General features: G+C 33.2%; 2 protein-coding genes across 2 annotated transcripts; both read left to right on the top strand.

The window, feature by feature from the left end:
• The first annotated feature begins 8,237 nt into the window (after window positions 1–8,237).
• Window positions 8,238–13,643, top strand: LOC112278981 (cysteine-rich receptor-like protein kinase 2). The gene is made up of 16 exons (XM_024512964.3): window positions 8,238–8,385; window positions 8,753–8,948; window positions 9,170–9,241; window positions 9,353–9,424; window positions 9,595–9,666; window positions 9,800–9,952; window positions 10,296–10,364; window positions 10,558–10,716; window positions 10,859–11,017; window positions 11,206–11,294; window positions 11,417–11,554; window positions 11,707–11,825; window positions 11,970–12,180; window positions 12,354–12,600; window positions 12,707–12,854; window positions 12,948–13,643. The coding sequence occupies exons 1-16, from the start codon at window positions 8,289–8,291 to the stop codon at window positions 13,320–13,322; spliced, it is 2,376 nt and encodes a 791-aa protein (XP_024368732.1). The 5' UTR covers window positions 8,238–8,288; the 3' UTR covers window positions 13,323–13,643.
• Window positions 13,644–21,071: 7,428 nt separating this feature from the next.
• LOC112279188 (uncharacterized) lies at window positions 21,072–22,696 on the top strand. The gene is made up of 2 exons (XM_024513382.3): window positions 21,072–21,835; window positions 21,962–22,696. Exons 1-2 carry the CDS (start codon window positions 21,293–21,295, stop codon window positions 22,499–22,501), a joined length of 1,083 nt encoding a protein of 360 aa, XP_024369150.1. The 5' UTR covers window positions 21,072–21,292; the 3' UTR covers window positions 22,502–22,696.
• Window positions 22,697–22,834: the final 138 nt, after the last annotated feature.

Here is a 22,834-nt window from a genome sequence, read left to right as displayed (position 1 = left end):
TAACATCTAAGAGATTTTGAGAGCTTTTCTTTCAATTGGTGATTTTAATTCTTGTCAAATTTTATGTAATTATACATTATTTATGAATTAAAGTCTAAGTGAAATTTTAGTCATTATTTATGATTCAATTAGTATTTATTGAAGTTTCAAAATAGCTATAATAGTTGATTAAGATTTACTTAGAATTTTCATGACATTGTTTAGAGTTTTTTTAAAAAATTTGGTTAAGATTTAAGATTTGATTAAGATTTTATTAGAATTTGATTAATATTTTATTTAGAATTTTTTAGAATTTGATTAATATTTGATTAGGATTTGGTTTAAGATTTTTTTAGGATTTAGAATTTGGTTAAAGCTTAATTAGAATTTTTTTAAAGATTTAGTAGGATTTTATTAGGATTCAATTAGGATTTTTATTTTTAATATTTTTTAATTATTTCTTTAATATTTTTTTAGTATTTTTTTATTATATATATATATATATATATATATATATATATATATATATATATTTTTAAAGATTATTGTATGATTTTTTTATGTTTCTTTTATAAATTCTTTAAGATTCTTTTAGAATTTAATCAAAGATTGATTATTTTTATTATAATTTAATTAGAGTTTATTTAGAATTCTATTAGATTTTTTATGATCTTCTTATTACAAGTTCCATTTTATCTTCTACAATCAAGTGCTCAGTGCATTTTCAAGCAATCTTTACAAAATATGACACCATAGAATCGTCTTAAAATTATGGACTTTGAAGTTACATTGTAACTATAGGCTCTTAAGTTGTCAACGATTATGGGCTCTTTAGTTTCTTGTATTTTATATGTATATGGTTTCTTTGAATTGCCTGTAAGCATACAATCTTAAACTACCTACAACCATAGAATCTTATATTGCCTACAACCAATAGATCTTAAATTACCAACAATCATGGGATTTTAAATCACCTACAACTCTAGAATCTTGAATTGCCTACAACCATGGATGTAGAAAGAGTTCCACTTTGCTATTACCAAAATTTATTTAACTACCACGACAATATTAATAAAAAAAAATTTGAAAATATTTATGTTCTTGAATTACTTAAAAAAATATGTATTATAAGTTTATAGAACAAAATAAACAAAAATAAAAACCTCTTTTTGAAGCCCTTACATACATCTTGAAAGAAAGTTGCTATAATTTAAAGACCTAAATTTTATTCTAGTTCTAAATCCTAAATCATATTTTTTAAATCTTAAATTCTAAATTATATCTCTAAATCCTAAATCTTTCATTTATTTATAAATTTTTATATATTTTTTAAAAAATTAGATTAAAGATTCTAAAAGTTTGATGCCATTACACTTCTACTACGATCAACTTGTGCACTTTCATTTTAAAGAAGCTATAATATCCATCTATCAATAAGATAAATATACAAAAGACATATTAAAATAAAGAAGTAAAAATAAAAATAAAATAAATTATTTTATAGAGGATATTATCATAGATAAGTTAGTAATAGTCAAAGGATTAACTCTTGGTATGTAAAAAGGCTAAGAGACAAGGTAGATGAATAAACCAAGGATCTTAAGCATATAGAGGATATACAAAAGACATATCTTCATAATAGATAAGATATCAATGGATAGTTTTAGTAGAATGTTGCATGGATGTATTCATCAAAAGATCGAAATTTTCTATTAAAGCAATAACTACCATCTTTAAGTAATGGGTGGTAGAAGTAAAAGATATTCCATACTTTCTTTGTATATAATCTTGTTGATGTTATGTATTATGACTTAAAACTTCTATTTCTTCCATTGATTATGGATACATTCATCTTTGGTTGTAAGTTTTAAAGTTCTTTAAAGTCTTTCTTATTGTAAAGAATAGATCTTATGGTTATTGCTCATATTAGAGTTAAATATCTTCTAATCTTACTTTTGCATCTAATTCTTGTAATTTTATTTTATATATTATTAAGTATATTTATACTCTTAGAAGTTTTGTGACACCTTAGAATGATATTTTAATACATAAATATTGTGTTTTTTTTTGCTAAGTTATATCATTATTGAATTAACCTTGTATTTTTATGTGCTAAAGTTCTTAAGAAGTTTTCTTATAGTGATAAGAGGTGTTATATTAGATTAAAAGTATTATATGAAATTAGAGGTGATTAAAAAGTAAAAAATCTTATAAAAGAGGTTCAAATAGAATATGAGACTCGTGAAAAGTCTTATAAGTGAAGTTGAGAGTGATTAAAGAATGAAATTATTAATTTATTTACAAAGAGGGTATTTTGGATTTTTAAGGTAATAATATCTTTATCTTGATTATAATAACTATATCTTTACTTTTTTTGATTTTTTTCATATATCACTTTTTTAGACATAACTCCAAGTAAAGGTGAAGGCTTGAAAGTGATTTAGAAATTTAGAAATGACAACTTCTACCATTGGAAGAAGAAAATAGAATTTTTGTTGGTTTCATTGGACATTTGAAATATTGTTGATGAAAGTAAAGAGCCTCCAAGCAACAATATTAATATTAAGGTGAAGAAAGAATACAAACATTATAAAAATAATACTTTTGGATTGATTGCAATAAATCTTAATAATGCTAATTTTTCAGAAGTAATTTCTTGCAATAGATTAGTAGAAGCATAGAAGACTCTTTGTAATATTTACAAGAATACAAACCTTGCCAACATTCTATAGATAAAAAAAAAAAAAATCTTAAAAATAAATATGGATGAAAGGAATGACATCATGACTCATGTCAATAAGATAAAAGTACTTGCAAACCAATTAGTAATTGTTGACAAGCTAATTGATAATAAAGAAATTATATTGATTTTATTCATGAGCCTTCTAGAGTCTAAGAACTACCTCATTATGGCATTGGAGTTTATCAACATAAAAGAGCTTATTATGAATTATGTCACATCAACACTTGCTTGTGAAGTGACGAAGAAGAAAGAAAAAGAGATTCAAATTGATAATTTGGTTCTATTCTCAAGACAAGATAAAGATAGTTATTCACATAAATATCATAATTCAAAAATAAATATAAAAAATTACTATATTTATAAAAAATCAAGTCATTTTATAAGAAGTTGTTATAAAGTTAAGAAAAATTAGAGAGAATATAAATAATACTTAAAATAACTTTGGTGGAAATGACTATGCTTTCATAGTAAGTAAAAGACCTTCTATAGCTACCATTTCCAAGTAGATTATAGCTTTGGATTCTATTAAGCATATAATACTATAAAAGTATTTATTTAATACTTATGAAGAAATTTTAGCAATAATAGTTTAATTGAAGGACAATAATATAATATAAGCCATTAGATCTAATTCTATTGTAGTGGAGATTTTTATGAAAGACCAAATCAAGAGGATCAAATTGAAAGAAGTCTTATATGTATCAAAGATGGAAAAAAAAAAAAAAAAAAAAAAAAAAAAAAAAAAAAAAAAACTCCTTTCAGTAGATAAACTTATATTATATGGTTGTAAAATTCAATTTGATATGAATGGATGTTTTATAATAAAATTAAGTAGAGAAAATATTGCCAAAGGCTTTAGAGATGGCAACCTCTACTTCATTAATTGTAAGAAGGTCAATAGAATTGAAGTAGCAGCATTTGCTGAGATTTCACAAGATTAAGATAAGCTTAAAATTTGGCATCAACAATTTGGTCATTTGAATGTATCATGGATATACACATGTAAGCCAATAATTATCTACATAAATAGGTAGAAATAAGTAGAAATAAGTAAAAGTAAGTTAATTCTATAATATCTTTTATAAAAGCTTCCTAAAAGCTTCATAGATGTTACTTTGACTTTATAGCTGCCTATAATTGACTTTTTGGATTAGAAAAGTAGTCAACAAGTTGGCCATGTACCACATATGTTGTTAGCTTGAAGACCAAGCTAATTATGTGGTCCACACATAGAAAAACTTGCCTTATAAGTTAAGGCATGTGTCCTACAAAATCAACACATATTAGAGGTCCTATAGAACATCGCCAGGTAGTCCATAGTTAGATAGTATATATAGAGAAAGAGTAAAGGCCTCTATATTCTTGTCAATTGCTTTCTTGTTTCTAGTCCAGTTTCAAGAGTCTCAAGTTTTCTTGTCTTTTGGCAATAAGCCATTTTAGTTTCATTTTAATATACATACTTCTTTATTTCTATTTTGTCTTTTTTTCTTTGAGACGGATTTCATTGGTTTATACATCATTTTTTAGTTCATGTCCTTGACAGATTAATAAGAATATACTTATAATATTAGAGTTTTATCTTATCTTAATTAAAAGTGGATTATTTATTTTTCATGATAAGATATAAGCCTATTAGAAGTTGCGGATTACCCTCTTCTAAATTGATATTGTTCTTAGTATTTTCTTTGTCTTCAAGTCTTTTCTTCTACTTGCCTTTAATAGTATTGGATATTTTCTTGAGTATTATTATAGTAGAGCTTGTTGAAATAAAGAGTGCAATGGCAAAAATACATGATCAATTAAAGAAGTTGATGTTTGCTATGCATCAACTTAGCCTACTACTACAAAGATCAATAAAAATGGCAAGAAGTGAAGATATAGAGATGATTAGAGCTGCTTCAACACTTGCACCAAATCATGTCCTTCTACCTACGATGGAATATCTTTCAAGTGTTTGAGAACCAAGAGCTGCCTTGCTCGAGAAGTTTGATGGTACAAGTTCCAAATTTTGAGGATTTATCAATCAAGTACAACTTATGATTGAACTTCAATCTCAAAGCTATCCAACTTTAGGATCACAAATTAGATTCATTAGTACACTTCTTTCAAATTTAGTACTATCATGATTTTCATCTTTTTTTGAATGACAAAATCTAATATTAGATAATCTGGAGGCATTTTGGCAAAATTTTGATTCATGTATGGAGAATATGATACATCTCATGTTGCAACCAACAAGATCCATATATTGTAATAAGGCAATCAATCTGTAATATTATATGCTTCACAATTTTGACAACTTATAATTGATATTAAGTGAGATGATGCTACACTTATTAGCTGATTTTTCTATGGATTACAATATGAAATAAAGAAATTGATGCTTAACTTATGTAATCTTCAATCAATTGACTTTGCTATGAAATGCAATAATTGATTTTTAGAATTTCGATCTGAGAGTCGAAGAAGTAGGCCTCAATGTTACTAGAATTCAATGGCAACACCAACACCTCCTCAATACATATATTCAAAACTAGAGGATATGTAAATTGATGCAATATGTTTTAAATCTCTTATCAAGCAAGAAAAAAAAAAAAAAAAAAAAAAAAAAAAAAAAAAAAACTTTGGTTATGATTTGAATATGAACTCAATGTCGAAGTCATTCATCAAAAGTAGCTTTTAGGAATGAATGAGTTGGGGTATGTACATATCAAAACATGTGACATTGAATCTTAAAATCTTCTGATGTTTTAGGTTGAATTATTTTAGTATTGGTTTCAAAAACAATCTTGTATCAAAATGGAGGTTTTATAATTAAAAAGTTTGATACATAATTAATTTTAATATTTGAATTTAATTTATTACATGATTATATTTAGATGAAAATATTTTATTTACCAAAAAAGTATTACTAATATATAAAGATCTATTATTACCTAGTACACTATAGCATGTGTACATTGTACTTAATATATTATAATATGTACACATGAATGTTAAATTTTTAAGAATTAAAGAAAGTTGTAATGCAATGTTTTTATTTTGTCCTTAAATATAATGAAGTAATAAAAGATTGCAGAAGAGCTTTTAATGGTCAACAAAATAGTGAATGGCTCAAATCACATATAATTGAGATAAAAATATTGATTATTGAATATTGTGATAGAAATTTTAATGTCTGACAATTGAAGATGCTTTTATTGTATGCCATTGTATTATAATATCTAAAAAAGACAACAAAGAATAAGCTTTAGCAAAAAAACATACATACAAATTTATTATCTTGATGAAGAATATTAAATCAAGTTAAATAATATATGTCATGTTTCTATTGATTTGGAAATGATTCTATGATTGTAATATTTTTTTTATTTGAAAAATATTTTTTCAATGAAAAAATAATTTTGCACAACAATAAAGAGCTTAGAGGATTGCATCACAAGTTTAAAAAGATTCAATTATTAGAAATAAGCAAGAAAAATTGATGCACTTTGGTTAATAGAATCTCACAATAAATCAAAGATTAAATATTAAATGCATTCTTAAATATATAAAGCTAAATTACATAATCAACTTCACTACATTTTTTTTTTTTTTTTTTTTTTTTTTTTTTGGAGCAAAGTTAAAGGCCCAAACCACCTTCAAACTATCAATACATCATTCTCTAACTTTACATAAAAACTCACCAAGTTCAATAAAACATCTTATTAGTTATTATATCTTATTATTATCATGACTTGTTATTTAGTATTGTTACTTCCATTTTTGGACAGTTTTTATATATCACCAATATCATATATGTATATATATATATATAACTATTAACATGTTTATTTTATTACACTTTATGAGTTAAACAAAAAAATCTAATAATCTAATATTCATTCTTAGATTAGAAACTGTTTATGTAATATTATCTTTTATTTAGAATTTAAATGAATCAAAAAAATAATTTTATAATGTAACTACATTATAATATCTTATAAATTAGTTTCTTACAATAATTTATGATTTCAAAGTTTTTTCAATGCTTCTTGAAGTGTCTATAGTTTAACAGTAATAAGACACAAATACACATTAATAATTCTTATTTATAAAAAAATAAAAATTAAAAATTTTATTCTTTTAACTCACAAGTATATCTAAGTTACAAGTAGTAAACTATCAATGGTAGTTATATTCCTTCTATGTTTAATTTGATATTTTAATATTAAAAAATAACAAATTTTATATAAAAAAATTTAAAAAATCTATATTTGTATGTATATGTGTGTGTATATATATATATATATATATATATACACATACATACACTCACTTAGTTTTGTTTTTTTGATTATATATACAAAAGTGTGGCATTATTTATAAGTCTTTCAAATCTCTATCAAATTATGTTTTGTTGGTTATAACCTTAAACAACATAAACAACCACCATAAAATCAATTGCTTATAATGTAGATTCAAATATTAAATATGATTCCTTTATTTGAAAAAATAAAATAAAGTGTCTCAAGTTGCATATTATTTACTAGTAGGTTTTACCAATTTGGAATATGAAACAAGATCTCTGATGATCTACATATTTTGGAAATGTCTTTATATAAGATGTTTTTTTGCATTTATTTTTGCTTCAACCTTAGTTATTTATATTTAAGAATAAATCTGTAATTTTTTAATTTATCATTAAATTATAATCTTTGACATTCTTATAAAATATTTATTATGGTTTTGATTTCAAGAGTACTTCATAAAATAACTACACGACACCACCTTCTCATTAATTAGATTTATGGTTTGTGAACTATAATGGTCATTTATAGATTATCTTTTCAATTTGCTTAAATTAAATTAATACAAATAATTTTTTTTAAAAAAGTAAAATTCTCCTATATAGTGAAGAATTTATTTCTTATATATATACACACATTCACACATCACTAATATTGAGTACCCTTCAGAAAGAAAAAAAAAAAAAAAAAAAAAAAATGTTCATTATTATGCAAAATATTACAACATAATTAAGAAGATAGTAAAATACTAAACGTAGGCATTAATTGCACCACAAAAATGTTGAGTTTGGCTCCAAACTATAAAATACCAATTATATGATGATATTTAATGTATGAACTTGCTGTACCCAATTACATATAGTCACATAACCTTGCCAACTATGTGGCCCTCTCTTAAATAAAAGACAAAGAAAAAGGGATTTGGATCAACCAATTAGAGGACTTGGATGTGTGTATAAAAATAATAGATGTGTATATAGCAATTTGAAGTGTGTCTGTAACCTGAGCCAAATCCCTTTTTCTGCGGCAACCAGGAAATGAAGTGCGAGGAGTGTAGTCAACGCGGAAGTCGTTGACGGGGCCAGCCAGCCGGTGCGGCGTCCCCACCGGGTCCAGGCGCGGATCTCGGCACCCACACAGACACCCGCTCTTTCCCATACTGAAGTGGGATCCGGACCTTCTTCTTCTTCTGCGATGCCTAGTGGACGAATTCCACTTCCATCACTTACTTTGCAGCCTCGGCTCGCCTCAGCTTGGATTTGTGCTGTGGTGCTGCCATGGAACGTCGCCAAGTGCTGCTGGCTCTGCTCTACGTTGCAGCTCTCCTTCCTGCTGCTCTATCCCAGACTGTCTCGAGCTTCGCCTCCAACGAGCGTACGTTGAAGCCTCTCTCTGTGTTAGTCCACATTTTCGCTATGTGCTTACTCATACCTCTTGCTTCCTCAGTCGGTTACGATTCTCGCGTTGCGAACTAGATTATGGCAGTCTGGGCTTCGCAGTATCCTCTATCACCTTGTCTTGGTTATGTATTACCCAGTTGCGGTAATTGGTTGCGGATGCTGTAAGAACTTTAGATTCAGCTGCAGGAATTGGATTCTGAGGTTTAAGTTGCCGATGAGTTTGGCTCCAGCGGGAAGAGACCTTTGGTGGTCGTGGATTTTCAATTATCGCAGCCGATTATATATTATTAGTCTCTGATGAAAGTCGATGGACCTAACGCGAGGTGTGGCTGTGGGTGTAGTTGACGCGTTGCAAAGCCTTTGGGGTGCGTGGAATGAGAGCACCCCGAACACCAACGTGAACTTAGCCGGATGGTTCTCTTCACCGGGACGAGATTTCTTTCCTTGCAACACAAACGTTGAAAGGAAATGGCGGGGGCTTACCTGCTTGCAGCATCGGTTGAATGACAGCACGGTTATCAACTGGATCATTGGCTTGTAAATTATCTCTTCCCACATGCTCGCATGCAACTCTCTTCAATTCATTTCACTGGGGGGCTGCTTGTACAAATGCTTAGGAACAGGGAAATAATTGAGTTTGTATGTTTATTGTGAGCTAGTTTTTTTGTTTTTGTTTTTGTTTTTGTTTTTTTGTTTTTTTTTCAATCATTTTTCCCTGGTGGAAAGGAGTTAAATCAGAAGATTTTTGAATGAAACAGAACATTGAGCGACGCATCAATCGTGGGTATCTTACCACTGGAGATACAGAAGCTCAGCAACCTCGTCACCTTGTGAGTGTCAAACCCTGCAATTGAAACATCTCCTTTGCCATACCACCCACTGAAGAAAAGAAGTTGATCATGATGTTATCCAGCTATTCAGTGAACCACTTCTCTGTGCAGAACCTTAACGGGGAACGCGAATTTGACAGGTCCTTTACCTCCAGAGATCGGGTCTATCCCTCTCAATGTTCTGTAAGCCTCTTATCTGAACCCTCGCGGATTCTTCCAGTCATTTTTACTGGTTCATATCAATTTCGATATCTTTGCTGTCGTGAATGAATCAAGGATGACCGAGAATCTGAACGCATCAGAGAACTGCCTCTACGTTCTTCATTGACCACACATGGCTTGCAATGTTGCAGAGACCTTCATGACAACGGATTTAATGGAACACTTCCAAAGGAGATATCACGCCTTAGTAACCTTTTGATCATGTGAGGGATACTGTACTGTTGCATTGCGAAATGATTTGTCTGCTGATCGAGACCTCCATTTTCTTATCTAAAATGTAGTGCCCTCCATGGCTTCAGCACTGAGGTGCTTAATGTTCGGATTTTTGCACCGCAGAGATTTGAGCGGCAATCGTTTTGAAGGCCCATTTCCGACCTTTTTTATACTCAGTGTCAGGACAGCATTGCAAGTGTTCAAACTTGCCCGGAATCTCTTTGAGGGCGACATACCGCAAAATGCTTTCCAAAACATGACCGAATTACTCACAATGTCAGCTCTGGAACCCATCACCATCCAAAATTTTATGCTTCTAAGCTGCTTCGCGTATTCGTTTATTACTTAGTAATCAAATCATTACTAGTATTCAGATGTTCTGAGTTGTTACGACTCCGGGACGTGGCTGGTGACTTCTCTATTGTTAATTAGTTTGCAACTGTTTGAATATTTCATGTTATTATTTCTTCTTTCTAGACTGATTGTTCTATTGCAATCATGAGACATGAGAATTGAAGTTTGGGAATCATGCATTCTCTTATTTTCACCGATGGAAGCTCTGCTGAATCTGTGCATTTGCCATGCTAAAGCGTAATTTTTATTCACACCCACCTTGCAGGGATTTGTCTAGAAATAAGTTCACAGGTCCACCTCCGAATCTGACCTTCAGCAAAAATTTAAACAACCTGTGAGTTCCATCAATTTATGATTATGATGTGATCAGTTTACTAGATGAGATTATGATGCGCTCAGTTTGTTAGATAACCTGGAATTTTCGTGATACCTAGCGAGTAAACGAATAGAGGGCTTCGTTCCTTGGAAACCAGTCCGCCAGCTAGCGAATAATTACGTGTTTGCTTTGTTCGTGATGGAGAGCGCAGAAATCTGAGTTCAAACCTCTTCACAGGGTTCTCACCTCTGCCATTATACTTCTCAAGCTTGCTTCCCTCGAAACTTTCAGTGGTTGATCTATCAGACCTTAACATTGGTGGGGGAGTTCCCGACTGGCACTCCTTGGAGCTCCCACGACTAGAAAATTTGTAAGTTCGGCGCTGTGTTCATGAATGATCTAGTTGCATACATCTGTTTGTACCCATCATAGTACATTCTCTATCAGATGTGGGCACGGGTCGTTACCAGATGAAACAAAATTAAACTGAGCCTTGCATATAATTTTTGCAGGTATCTTGATAGCAACAATATTGCTGGAGTTCTGGATATTTCAGCTGTTGTTGGTAGCAGTTTTGGTAGGACTTTGCGAGTATTGAGCATGAAAAACAACAACATCACAAATGTTGTCTACACCAATGCATTCATTGACGGAGCACAGCCACAAATCTTGTGAGTAGCTTCTCGCACAAGTGAACGTCGTTGCAATATGGTCAAATTTGGAAGCTCTACAGAACTGAAATGACATGTGATTTTTCCAGAATCCTAGTGGTGAAGTGGTCCACTACTGAAGAACAAATCGATTAGGTCGTACACGTCAGAACTGGGTATTGAGTAATTAGAATTGATGCTTACTCCAGTTTGCAGGGCAATCCTTATTGCGAAGGTTCTACTAAGGAAGATGATGGCAAAAGGTGTTATTGCCAGCAGGTTTGCTTTCTTTCGCCAAGTAAGTCGAACATCCTTATCGTTAAAGTCGAGACTTATTCCCGTCTATGATGATGCGGAAATGTGAAAGTCACCTTATGTTTCGTAGTTTGTCACGTTACTAAGCTTGTCAGAATGATGCAGGCTCTTCAGGGAGAAAGAGTGATCTTAGGGTCATCATAATCAGTACTTCGTGCTCCGGGGTTATATTGGCATTGGTGGTCTTGATTTATTCATTTGTCCTTCACCGGAATAGAATGAAAATGCGTTCTCTTTACGAAAGTAAGTGTTATCTACCAAGGATCACTATGATGAACTCTTGTTATTAAGACGCTCATAGACTAGTATTGAATTCCGTTAAGTTTTTCTGGAAAGTTGTGCTGTAGAAACTGATCAGGTGATGATCAAATTCCTCGATTGAACGCCACCTGCAGAAATTGAGAAATCTGAAGTGAATGCCAAAAGGTTCGAGTACAACCAACTTCGTGTTGCAACCTGCAACTTTTCCCCGAAAATGAAATTGGGTACTGGAGCCTTCGGTGCTGTTTACAAGGTTAGCACTTCTAAGTGGTTCTCTAAGTATTGGGTAATAATCAAAGTTTCCATCACATTTCTAGTTTTCTGTACTTGTCGATGTGGTGGACTTTGGTTGTGATTGTTCACCGAAAGCATATCAAGTGGAATTAGTTGTGCACAGGGTATCTTGCCGAACCACACCGTGGTAGCTGTGAAGCAGCTTTTCCTCAAAACAAAAGAAGCCTGCGACGACTTCGTCAACGAGGTGCTCCTCATTACTAACTTGCAACATCGGAACCTAGTGTGTCTAAAAGGCTATTCCCTGCGTGGGAAAGAGATGCTCCTAGTCTATGAATACGTGGAGAATGGGGATCTTGAAAAGCTTCTGTTCAGTAAGTCTTTCATCACCCTAACTGAATGATTTCGTTTACTTTTGAACAAGACCTCGCTGCCATGCTTGGACCTGAGTAGTCCCTAATTGGTGCAACGGTGTCTTACTTCCTTTCAGGTTGTATCGTCTCCCAGGCACTAATCCTGAGATTATTTTCAATTCTTCTATGCACAGGTGCGCCGGGGGGTTCAACTCCGCAGGCACTGAATTGGCAAGCTCGAATGAACATATGTATGGGTGTGGCGCAAGGTTTGTATTATCTACACGCATCTTCTCAATCCAGAATCATCCACCGAGACATCAAAGCCAGCAACATACTACTGGACCAGAAGCTCCATCCGAAGATTGCAGATTTTGGATTAGCCCGGCCGCTACAAGACGAGTGCAGTCATATCGTCACCGATCACCGTGCTGGGACACTGTAAGATTCCACCATATCTCAACCTACTTCATTGAGGCTTCCAGAATCATTCCGGAATTATGTTGCAGACAGGCTGACACTCCACAACTGTTGGGGCTTTCTGCAGCGGCTATCTAGCACCCGAATACTTGCTTTTTGGCCAGCTCTCGGAGAAGGCGGATGTGTTTAGCTTCGGCGTTTTGCTTTTGGAGATTATTACCGGCAGAAAAAACAGAAATCCCAAAATACAAGACAACGAGTATCTGCCCATTTACGTAAGTCTTCTTCGGCTTCTCACACCTTGTCACGCATTTGAATTCAGTTCATTCCCTGTCTGGATTATTCATACTAGCGAAATGTTCACGCAGGCTTGCAGACTGCACGGCGATGGCAAGCTCATGGACCTTCTGGACCGGAGGCTTCAGCTAGACTCCACCAACACCACAGAGCTGAAGCAAGTGCACAGGGTACTCAAAGCCGCCATCCTCTGTGCACAAATGTCACCGGAGCAGCGACCCACAATGTTCCGCGTGCTCACAATGCTAGCTGGCGACGTAGATGTCGAGGTACCTAAAACGATTGACACCATCTCGTGGTCTGAGTTTCGCTCGCACCAGCTTTCCGGCTCCTCATCCACTGCAACCAGATCGAGGTCGACGATGATGTATGGAGATGTTACTGTGGAGCTCAGCTCGATGAAGAGCATCTTGACGAACCAAATTCTTGCAGAAGCAAGCTGTTGAAAGTCACTGACGCTGTTTCATGACGAATCTGAATGCGTCGCATCTGAAACGATCCACCGCAGCTTGCTTGCCTGGCGCTTCAGGAAGCTCAGCAACTGTGTGGTTCGGCAACTTGCTCGTTATACCGCAATGTGCATACATCATTGTTTTAGGTTATTAGGGTGATGGTTTTAAAGGTTTGGAAGTTAGGCAGACAATTTAAACATGGGAACAGATCTTGAATGCATACATGTACATGTGTTTGTAAAACAGAGAGAAGGTGGCCAAATATTGTATGAAATGCGTTATAAAATGTGAACGGAACGTTCTGTGGTTACGAAATGCTTAAAGAAATGTGGCTGTACATGTGAGTGAATGGGAATATCAATGTACAAAAATGTGTTCACAAAAAAATTTTAGGATAATTAAAAGATAAATTATGTACTAAAGCATTTGCGAAGTGTTTACAATGAAATCGGTATTTAGTATAATGAATAGTGTGATCCTTAAATCTGGAAAGTTCTGGTGTAGAATTGCATGGGGATTTGCCATCAGGGTCCAAATGCACATCATTAAGCAAGTTAATTACTGCTGAATTTGAGAAGTTCAACAATTACCCAAGTTTTATATTTGCAGTAAAATTACAAATGTAGATTACTTGATCATGCATAGTGAGGTGTAAAATTGTAAAGCAGAGTTCACTTTTGCAACAACTTTTAATTTGTATCATTTTATCAGAAAATATGATATCAAAAGTTTTAGAATAGGCTTTCCAAACTCAACCAGTCATGTCTTTCAAAAATCTACAAGCTGTTGCTTTAATAATTTTATTTTCTTTCCCTCAAGAATCCCACTTCAACCATGCAACTTGAACAAATCAAACATTTCACGCAACAAATACTACAGCTGAACAACTCTAGAAAGAGTTTGTTTGTTCTTTACACATAAGCAAACTTTCATCACATGAATGGTTTCAATAATAAATAAATAAATCATGCATATAAACCAAGAGCATGTTGGAGTTACTATTCTATGATTCTCTCTATTACCTACTTAGCAATGTCATACTTACATCACTTACATCAACGTCTTTTACTCAAGCTGATTAAACTATCACCATATGGCTACACCACCAATTATATTGTAATTTGATAGAAATTAGATTAGATTTAGATTAGTATATAATACTCCATAAAATTGATATCTTAATGAATACAATTCTATTGTTGGCTTTATCATGATATTAGAGTGGAAGGAACAAAGTTTATAAAGTATTACCTGATAGAATATTTGTGGAGGAAAAATTGAACCTATTGTTTTTTCATATACTATTAGAAAGAAAGTTATATGAAGCAAACTTTTAAGGAGCTCAAAGTGAAGGCTTAGTCATAGTTACTAATGGCTATCAAAGTTGAGTTCGTAAATTGTACAACTAAGCATGTTGATCTAGTTAATACTCCAAAAGCATTTAAGAACTCATTTCAAGGAAGAGTTGCCACTTAAATATTCCTACTCACAAATAAACTTCACACCATGAGAATGACAAAAGGTAGTAATATAAAGAAGTATTTTTGACAAGTATATGAAGTAAAGAATAAGCTAAGCAACTTAGGCAAGAAGAGGGATGAAAAAATAGTAGTAGAAATCATGCTTGTTGGACAACATTAAAGTTACAAAGATTTCATACAAAGAATCACAACACAAGATATGCTCCTTAGTTATACATCAAAATTATCAAAAATGATAAATGAAACATATAGAATTGAGCTACGGACAAAGCAACTTGGAGATGACTTGAAGACACTTGTAATTTAGTCTCAGGACTTCAACACTAGAATTAAAAGATTTTGAAGAAAAAATGCTTCTAATGCATTTAATAGCTACAATAATTTTGATATATGCAGCCTTCAAAATTTTGGAGGAAGCAATTTTGGTTGACAAGACTCTAGAGATAGAAGTTTTCAATCGTTTGGACCATTATAACAATTGGAATTCCAATGTCATGTCTATTGCATTTTGTACTATAATGCACATACTATTTTTCCAGCAATAGATAACTTATTAGTTAATATTATCTTTTATCAAGCTAATATAATAGTCCACATCATAATTCAAGCAAATAATATTCAAATGTCAATAGAATAAAGAGATGATATACAAATTACGTACTTAGATGTACATGGTGAAATAAAAATAGCACTTGCCGAAATAGATAAGTTCAACCAACAAACCTAGTACTTGGACTTGAGAGCTTTAAACCATATAACAAGGGATAAGAAAGTATTAGATATTGTCTAGAAAATAAAAAATAGAAGTATTATTATTACAAGCAAAGAAAAGTATAAAATTACTAGCAAAAGCAATGCTACTTTCTTTATGAAATATAGAGCAATGAAATCAAATAATATTTTGTATATTCCTATTCTTAGATAAAGTTTAAATTTAGGAGGTACTCTTATCAAGTCAAGGCATGTTGTAGCCTTTTCCATACATAAATGTTGGATTTTTTAAAGTCTATAATAAAAGAGATTTTTAGCTATGGAAGAGAGAGATCATAGAAATAGATTATATAAGATTCAAACATAAACAATTCTACCTTTATTTAATGAAAAGTTTGTTGAATTAATTTCCAAAATGAAACAGATGGGAAAATGGATATAATCATTTGAATTATATGAGTTTGAGTTATTTATCAAGAGGATTTCAAATTAAAAGACTTTCTAATATAGAACTAGCAAAAATAATATCTAAAACTTATCTTGTTGATTAGCAACATCAAGAGTGCTTTTCAAAGAAGTTTCAACACTATGAAATAAAAGTGTTTGAACTTATATACACAAACTTAATGGATCGGCCTTTGCTAATAGCATCACTTGATAGACCTTATTATATAACAATATTTAGTGACAACTTCTTATACAAGTCTTAGATGTTTTTTTTATGTAATTAAGTAGAAATCTTTACCAAATTTAGATATCTTATAAAAGCTTTAGAGAAGAAAATAGACAAGAAGATCAAGACATTGAGGTTCGACAAGAGAAGGGAGTTCATGTCAACAAAATTTCAAGAATATTGCTCAACATAAGGCATTAAATAGTAATTGATGCACATACTCACACCTTAACAAAATGGAATTATAGAACGGTGCAACCATACCATAGTTGAATGTGCATATGTCATGTTAGCAAAATATAAGCTATCAAAGTATCTTTGTAGTGAAGCAATCAAGTGTGCCAACTGTTTTATCTACTAGAGGCTAATTGTTGCAAATAATGGCCAAACTCCTAAACAAAGATATAGCAAATACATAGTAGATGTAAGTTTTCTTTATACAATTGATCATTTGGCATTTATATAGATTCCAAAATATAGACATAAGAAATTAGAAAAAAAAATACAAAAATATTTGATGACGGGATATAATTCTAATATAAAAGTATATATATTACTTAATCTACTAAAGAAAAAAAAATTTGATATCAAAAGATGTAATATTTGAATAAAGTAAGTTAGGATTAGAATATTTTGAAGATACTAATATTTTGATTGACTTTTTTTTCCAAGTCTTTATTCTAAACCTATTTCAAATGATGCTATAGAATTTGAAAGCAATTCAAAACTAGTTCTAGAATCTCCAAACTTATTCAATTTTTTAGAGTCCAGCCAAGTCCCAATGAATTTTTTAGCTTCATACTTTCTAGTGCCAAAAGGTAAAAATTCCCTCATAATGGTCATGTTCAAAAGATTGACAAGAACTTATCAACCATCTATTTGATTTTGTGATTTCTTTGCTCTTGTAGTAATTATAGATATTATATAGTTACTTTCTTATGTTGAGGCAAACAAACGTACAATGTCAAGAAGACAAATCTGTTCAAGAGAATACAAGGTCTTTGTTTGTAAGTGGATTGTAAAAAGTGCCATGTTACTTAAGTGAACTCAAATATAAAAAAGATAGCTTAAAGATTGAATGCAAATTTTACATTAATTTTTTTCTTGTGCTAAGATGCATCCAACTCCTAGCTTTAATCTCAAATTCAAATATCTTTTTATTAAAAATATATATAATTTACTTATTATTAATTCAATCTATGTAAGATTTAGCTCATTGAACTTAACTCAAGTTACAAACTTCAATTTTTTAAAGTCATTAAACAAAAATTTGAGAAAATGAGAGTCAAATCAAGAAAAAAATTTGGTCCTTTACTGCAACTACTGCCCTCAAAACCTCCATCTACAAATTAGTTTGGATCTCTTTTTATCACAACTCTTCTTCTTGCATGCTAAGGCTCTTGAAAAACTGGCAATGAGATCCAATTTTCTTCAAAATTTCAAATCAATAAGAAGAAAATGTAAGCAATGGCACAGAAAATTCCAAAGTGGTCTTAAATCATGATGCTTCAAAAACTCTAGCAATCTCTTTCTCACAAACTCATATAGATCTTCTTCATCGTAGCTCCTCTTCCTGCATGCTAAAACTCGTTCAAAAGTTAACAACAAGACTTAGCTTCTTTTCAAATCTCAATACAAAAAGATGAAAAATTTAATAAGTAGTATTAAAAACCTTGAACTAGTCTTGAAACTTGTTGCTTCAAAATTCGAGTAATTTCCCTCCTATCTACTCCTACCCAAGTAAAAAAAGAAAAAAATTTATAAATTTGAATAGGATTTAGAATATGAGATTGTTGGCTTGAATAGATTATTCAAGCTTTGAAGGTATTGTCTTTTAGAATAGATATCTGACTCTATAGTGGTCAAAGGAGGTATTGGAAGAAGATTAAGGTAAGATTTTGGCAGGGAGGAATATAATACTTAACAAATTTATAAATATTTCTAATAATTATGAGACTTACAATAGTGATGGCAAGGTGTGTAAACTATATAGGACAATATATAGACTGAAACACGCTTCGAGTATGGTACAATATATTAGAGAAGTATCTTTAAGAAATTGGATTGAAAAAAATAAAAATAAAAATAAAAAAATATAATACAAACTTATGCTATTGTATTCTAGATAATAAATATATCATTGTATTCATATACATTGATAATCTAAATATCATAGGTGACAATAGCACAAAGATAGACATAATTGCCTAACATCTATTAGATACTTTTAAAATGATACAATTGAAAAAAACTAGAATTTATCTCAAAGGAGAAACCAAGTGAGATAGATCTGGTCTATTTTTCTATCAAACCTCTTATATTTAGAAGCTATTCAAGAGATTTAAAATGAAACAATGCAACATTCTAGCTAGTCCCATGTACTCAATTTTGAAGATATATGAAGATATGAACAAACTAGCAACTAATCAATATGATTGTCAATCCTTCAATAGCAATCTACTCTATCTTGCTCTCATTTCATGCTCCATCATTAGTTTTGTCATTGGATGTCTAAACATATGCCTTATAGCTCCACACTAATAATATGTAGTTGCTACTAAACAAGTCCTTAGATACTTAAAAAATACACAATATTTGAAAATTCATTTTCCAATAAATGGCAATTCTATTTTAGTGATATATATATATATATATATATATATATATAAACTACAAATATTGCTTGAAAAAAAGAAGACCAATATATGAAATTTTGCATAAATTAGAAATTCACCTATAGACTCACTCAACAAAAGATAGCTTGCTATAGTCTTTTCTATAACAAAAACTGCTAAAGATACAATTCACATATGTTTTCTATTACAAGAGCTCCAGATCTCATGTATTGATCCTATATACATTTTTAGTGATGATTCAAGCTATATAAAATTAGTAGATAATTGCATACTACAAATTTACACCAAATACATTGAAATTTAGAACCATTTTATTTAAGAACAAAAAGAAACCAAGAAAATCATAGTTGCTTATGTCCCCATATTAGAACAATAGGTTGATGCCTTAACCAAGCCTTTGAATATAGCACACTATACTTACATAAGAAAATTCATGGACACAAAATTCTTTTTACAATAGCCAAACCTCTCTAAAATCTTAGGAATTCTTTTGCCTCAGCTAAAACCTTAAAACTCTTATAAATAGTCCTATTGTAGTCTAATACTTGCCTAAAACAATCAATCTAATTAGAATAGATCCCAAAAAAAAACTTTGTACTTCACAACTTAATTTTTTTTCTTTACTTAGAACTAACAATTCCATATCTTAAGTCTTTATTTCTTGGCAATTTGCACATATCATAAGTGATGATTCTTAACTACAAAAGAAATAAGAGCAAAATGCACAATAACAAGAAGTTGAGGTAGTGTGCGTACATGAGACATTTGATCATGATGCTCAGAGAAATATTCAATAACAAATTCTAATTCTAGGGCTTTGGAGCCAAAAGAAGCTGCTTCACCTATTCTATATTGTTTCTCTTTCATAATGTGTTCCTTAATCAATGCATTATCAATCTAAACTGAGAAGCATTCAAGTAAGCAAACACACTTTCAACAAAACACTATTACAAAGTACTAGAATCCTAGCACACATATCTTCAACTACACAGAAAACCAAATTACATCAATTCTTAGGATAGTTTTTTTTATATTTTGCAATTCAATTAAAATATAGTTATACAAACTCAAGACTAAGAATCTTAATATATATAGGTATGTTTAATGAGGGCCCAAAGTTCTTCAATGATCTCTGTTGACAAGAATTGAAGACACACCATATCCACAATATTGGAGCCTCAAGAGCAAGAAGGAATATTGGGATTACTGCCTTAAGTCCATTTCTTTTACCTACTTAACAAAATCATACTTACATCCCCTACATCAATGTCACTTACTCAAGCTGACTGGAGTATCACCATATGCCTACACCACCAGTTCCACAGTAACCCAGTAGAGATTAGATTAGACTTAGACTAATATACAATACTCCATGTAATTTATATCTTAATGAATACAATTCTATTATTGACTTTATCAAAGCATATCTTACTTTGCACAAAATTTGCATCAATGTCTACTAAAATACTAAAATGCAAACATAATCATACACTTGAAAGGTAGGATAAAATAAGCCCAACAACTAGAATATAATGCATTAAAAAATGGGGAGCTAACAGAAGCGGTGAATCACAGACATGGCTATCAATTGGCAACGTCACAATGATCCACAATTAGGCTGTTTACTAAGGGCTTTTGTGTCTGCACACATCATGGGGTTGGCTGGGAAGGAAGCTGACGGCACACAGCGTTGCCACGCCACTGGCAATGGTGGGAATGAGGCCATTTCTCATCATCCCTCGTGTTGCCCCAGGCTTTGCTTTGCGGCGTCCATGCGCACCAGTTTTGGGGGCTCACGTCTCGTGCCGGATGGACAGGAAGCGCGTTGACAGGCGATCGTGAGGGGCTTGGAGGAGCCTATCACTGGATCCGTAGAGGTTGATCAGCAGAGGAGCACACGCGCGGATCCAGTGTCCCTCGATCTACTGTCGGTGGCTATTTTTCTTGACCATTGGCTCCAGTGAATCCGTCCCCCACTCTGAGAGAAGCTGCCAGTTGAGCTCAGGATGGTTTTCTTTTGCGTTGCTGTCTGTGGATAGTTTCCTGAATCAAACAGCGACGAAACCACCGGCACCGGCCAAGCCGCCGCCGCCGCCGCTGCCGCCCAGGAGAGCGTTCATTCACTCCGCCATGAGAGCCCCGCCACTGTAACCATCCATAATCCCCCCCACCCCCCCTCCCCCCCCCCCCCAATCCGCCTCCACTCACAAGATCCTGGTACAAATGCAAAATTAGCTCCGAGTGTCTTTCCCTTGTTTTTCTCTTACGGCTTGTCCTTCGTTTCATTTCCATACTGCAGTTGTACAACCCTCCCTTGTATTCGTGTTTCAACGATCGGTATTAGGTTTTTCTTTTTGTCTTTTATTTTTATTTTAGATCGAGCAGAATGAATCGCTGTCAAGAGTTGGCTCTTGAGTCTCGTATTTACTGCATACTCTTGTACCATCGTGCACACAGTTGCTAATGTTGTCCACCAATTCGAACCCGCAATCTCGAAAATACGCTCAAATTAGGGAAGAGACGAAGGAGAGTTCCTTCGGGGAGTTTACTTACATGGAGCCCATGCACAGGAGCCTTTCATCGAAGCTCTATGCTTCGCTGTCCTATAAGTCGCTCAGAAAAGTAAAAGACTTTGGTGGCTCGGATGAACAGGAAGAAGCATTTTCGAAGGAGAATGGCAACTGGGCCATCAGGACATTACCGGAGAGATGGCGCATGACAAGAAACCTCGACACCCCGTCGCGAACTTACCAACAAAAGGTCACCATAGACCTCAGCCTGACAACCTCGTACAGAAAAGAAGGCACCAACTACATCATCCGCGGCGAGATCTTTGACATCCTGTGGGACAGCAACATGTTCTCCAACGAGGACTATTGCCGCGGTTGGTTCGTAGATGAGCTCCAAATTCGGTTCCAGCCCTTGTGGAGTCAAGAAGAGATCGTTTGCGGGGCTCTGTTTCCTCCAACCTCAAACGCTTCAGCCTACTTCGGCAACTCTAATGCGGTAAACTAAAATCATCTCCTCTTTCACGCCACAGGCTCCGCATATGTCGACAAACGATCTAACCCACACTCTAGACTTCAAACTCACCCAGATTATTATTTTTTAATTATTGAAATATGTGCGCAGGTAGGTATCACAGGATACATCTGCCGAAACCCTTCCATAGCCGTGACCATGACCAACACAAAATCTCAACAAACGTCTCAACCTATGTACAAATGCAAGTGGGAAAGAGGGCCGAATGGACGTGTGAGCTTCATCTGGAAGCTAAACCTATGGTGCCCATCCAGCGATTTGCAATACCCCAAGCTCTACAACCCAAGCCGAGGCTGGTCCGGAGCCAAAGTGCCGATGCTGCCTCCAGATTACGAGAAGGGCAACTTCAATGGTCTTGACTTCAAGCCGAGCGTGGAGTGGGTTGTACCCGCCGCGATTGTGCGAGCTGGGCAAGCGGCATGGTGCGTTACCGTGAGTGCTCACGTCTCTTTTGTAAGCTCCAGGAAACGGTTCATCCTTCCTAACAACCAATACTTCGTAGCGCAGTCATTCAGCAAGTCCAAACCGTGGAGATTCTCTAAGAGGACGAGCGATCACATGGAAGAATGGCAATCTCTGTCATCTTCCTGCCGTCGGTCTGCTCGCCATAGCCGCAGAAATTCCTCATAAGATGCACATATCACAGTTCTAGTTAGTTAATTGTTGATACATAGTTTTTCACCCCTATGGTTACAACCCATTGCTGATGTGGATCTGTACATGTTGTATACTGTACATTATGATTCGGTTTGTCAACAAACCAAAATACAAGAAACCTAAAAGAAAAAGCAAAAAAGAAAAACACACACGCACAATTCTGTAAAATTCTTGGCGCAGTTTATCAGTTGCAGATGATTTCCGTTTAATTCTTTTGCGATCTGGACCGTGCGATGTGGATGGCTTGACAATAGAAAAAGTGTTACTACAGGTAAGTGACCGCCACATGGCCGCCCTTGTGCTGTC

Source organism: Physcomitrium patens, chromosome 2 (genome assembly GCF_059467195.1).
Source record: "Physcomitrium patens ecotype Gransden chromosome 2, ASM5946719v1, whole genome shotgun sequence".
NCBI classification, from domain to species: domain Eukaryota; kingdom Viridiplantae; phylum Streptophyta; class Bryopsida; order Funariales; family Funariaceae; genus Physcomitrium; species Physcomitrium patens.
Note: the sequence above shows the minus strand (reverse complement) of the source record. Positions and strands in the feature narration are given on the sequence as shown.

Excerpts from the sequence above, each read along its gene's own strand:
- LOC112278981 (XM_024512964.3), top strand. The coding sequence starts at position 8,289 with ATGGAACGTCGCCAAGTGCTGCTGGCTCTGCTCTACGTTGCAGCTCTC. Across the intron at positions 11,018-11,205 it reads GGAGCACAGCCACAAATCTT|TTTGCAGGGCAATCCTTATT; the intron begins GTGAGTAGCTTC and ends TGCTTACTCCAG. Across the intron at positions 11,826-11,969 it reads CCTTCGGTGCTGTTTACAAG|GGTATCTTGCCGAACCACAC; the intron begins GTTAGCACTTCT and ends AGTTGTGCACAG.
- LOC112279188 (XM_024513382.3), top strand. The coding sequence starts at position 21,293 with ATGTTGTCCACCAATTCGAACCCGCAATCTCGAAAATACGCTCAAATT. Across the intron at positions 21,836-21,961 it reads ACTTCGGCAACTCTAATGCG|GTAGGTATCACAGGATACAT; the intron begins GTAAACTAAAAT and ends ATATGTGCGCAG.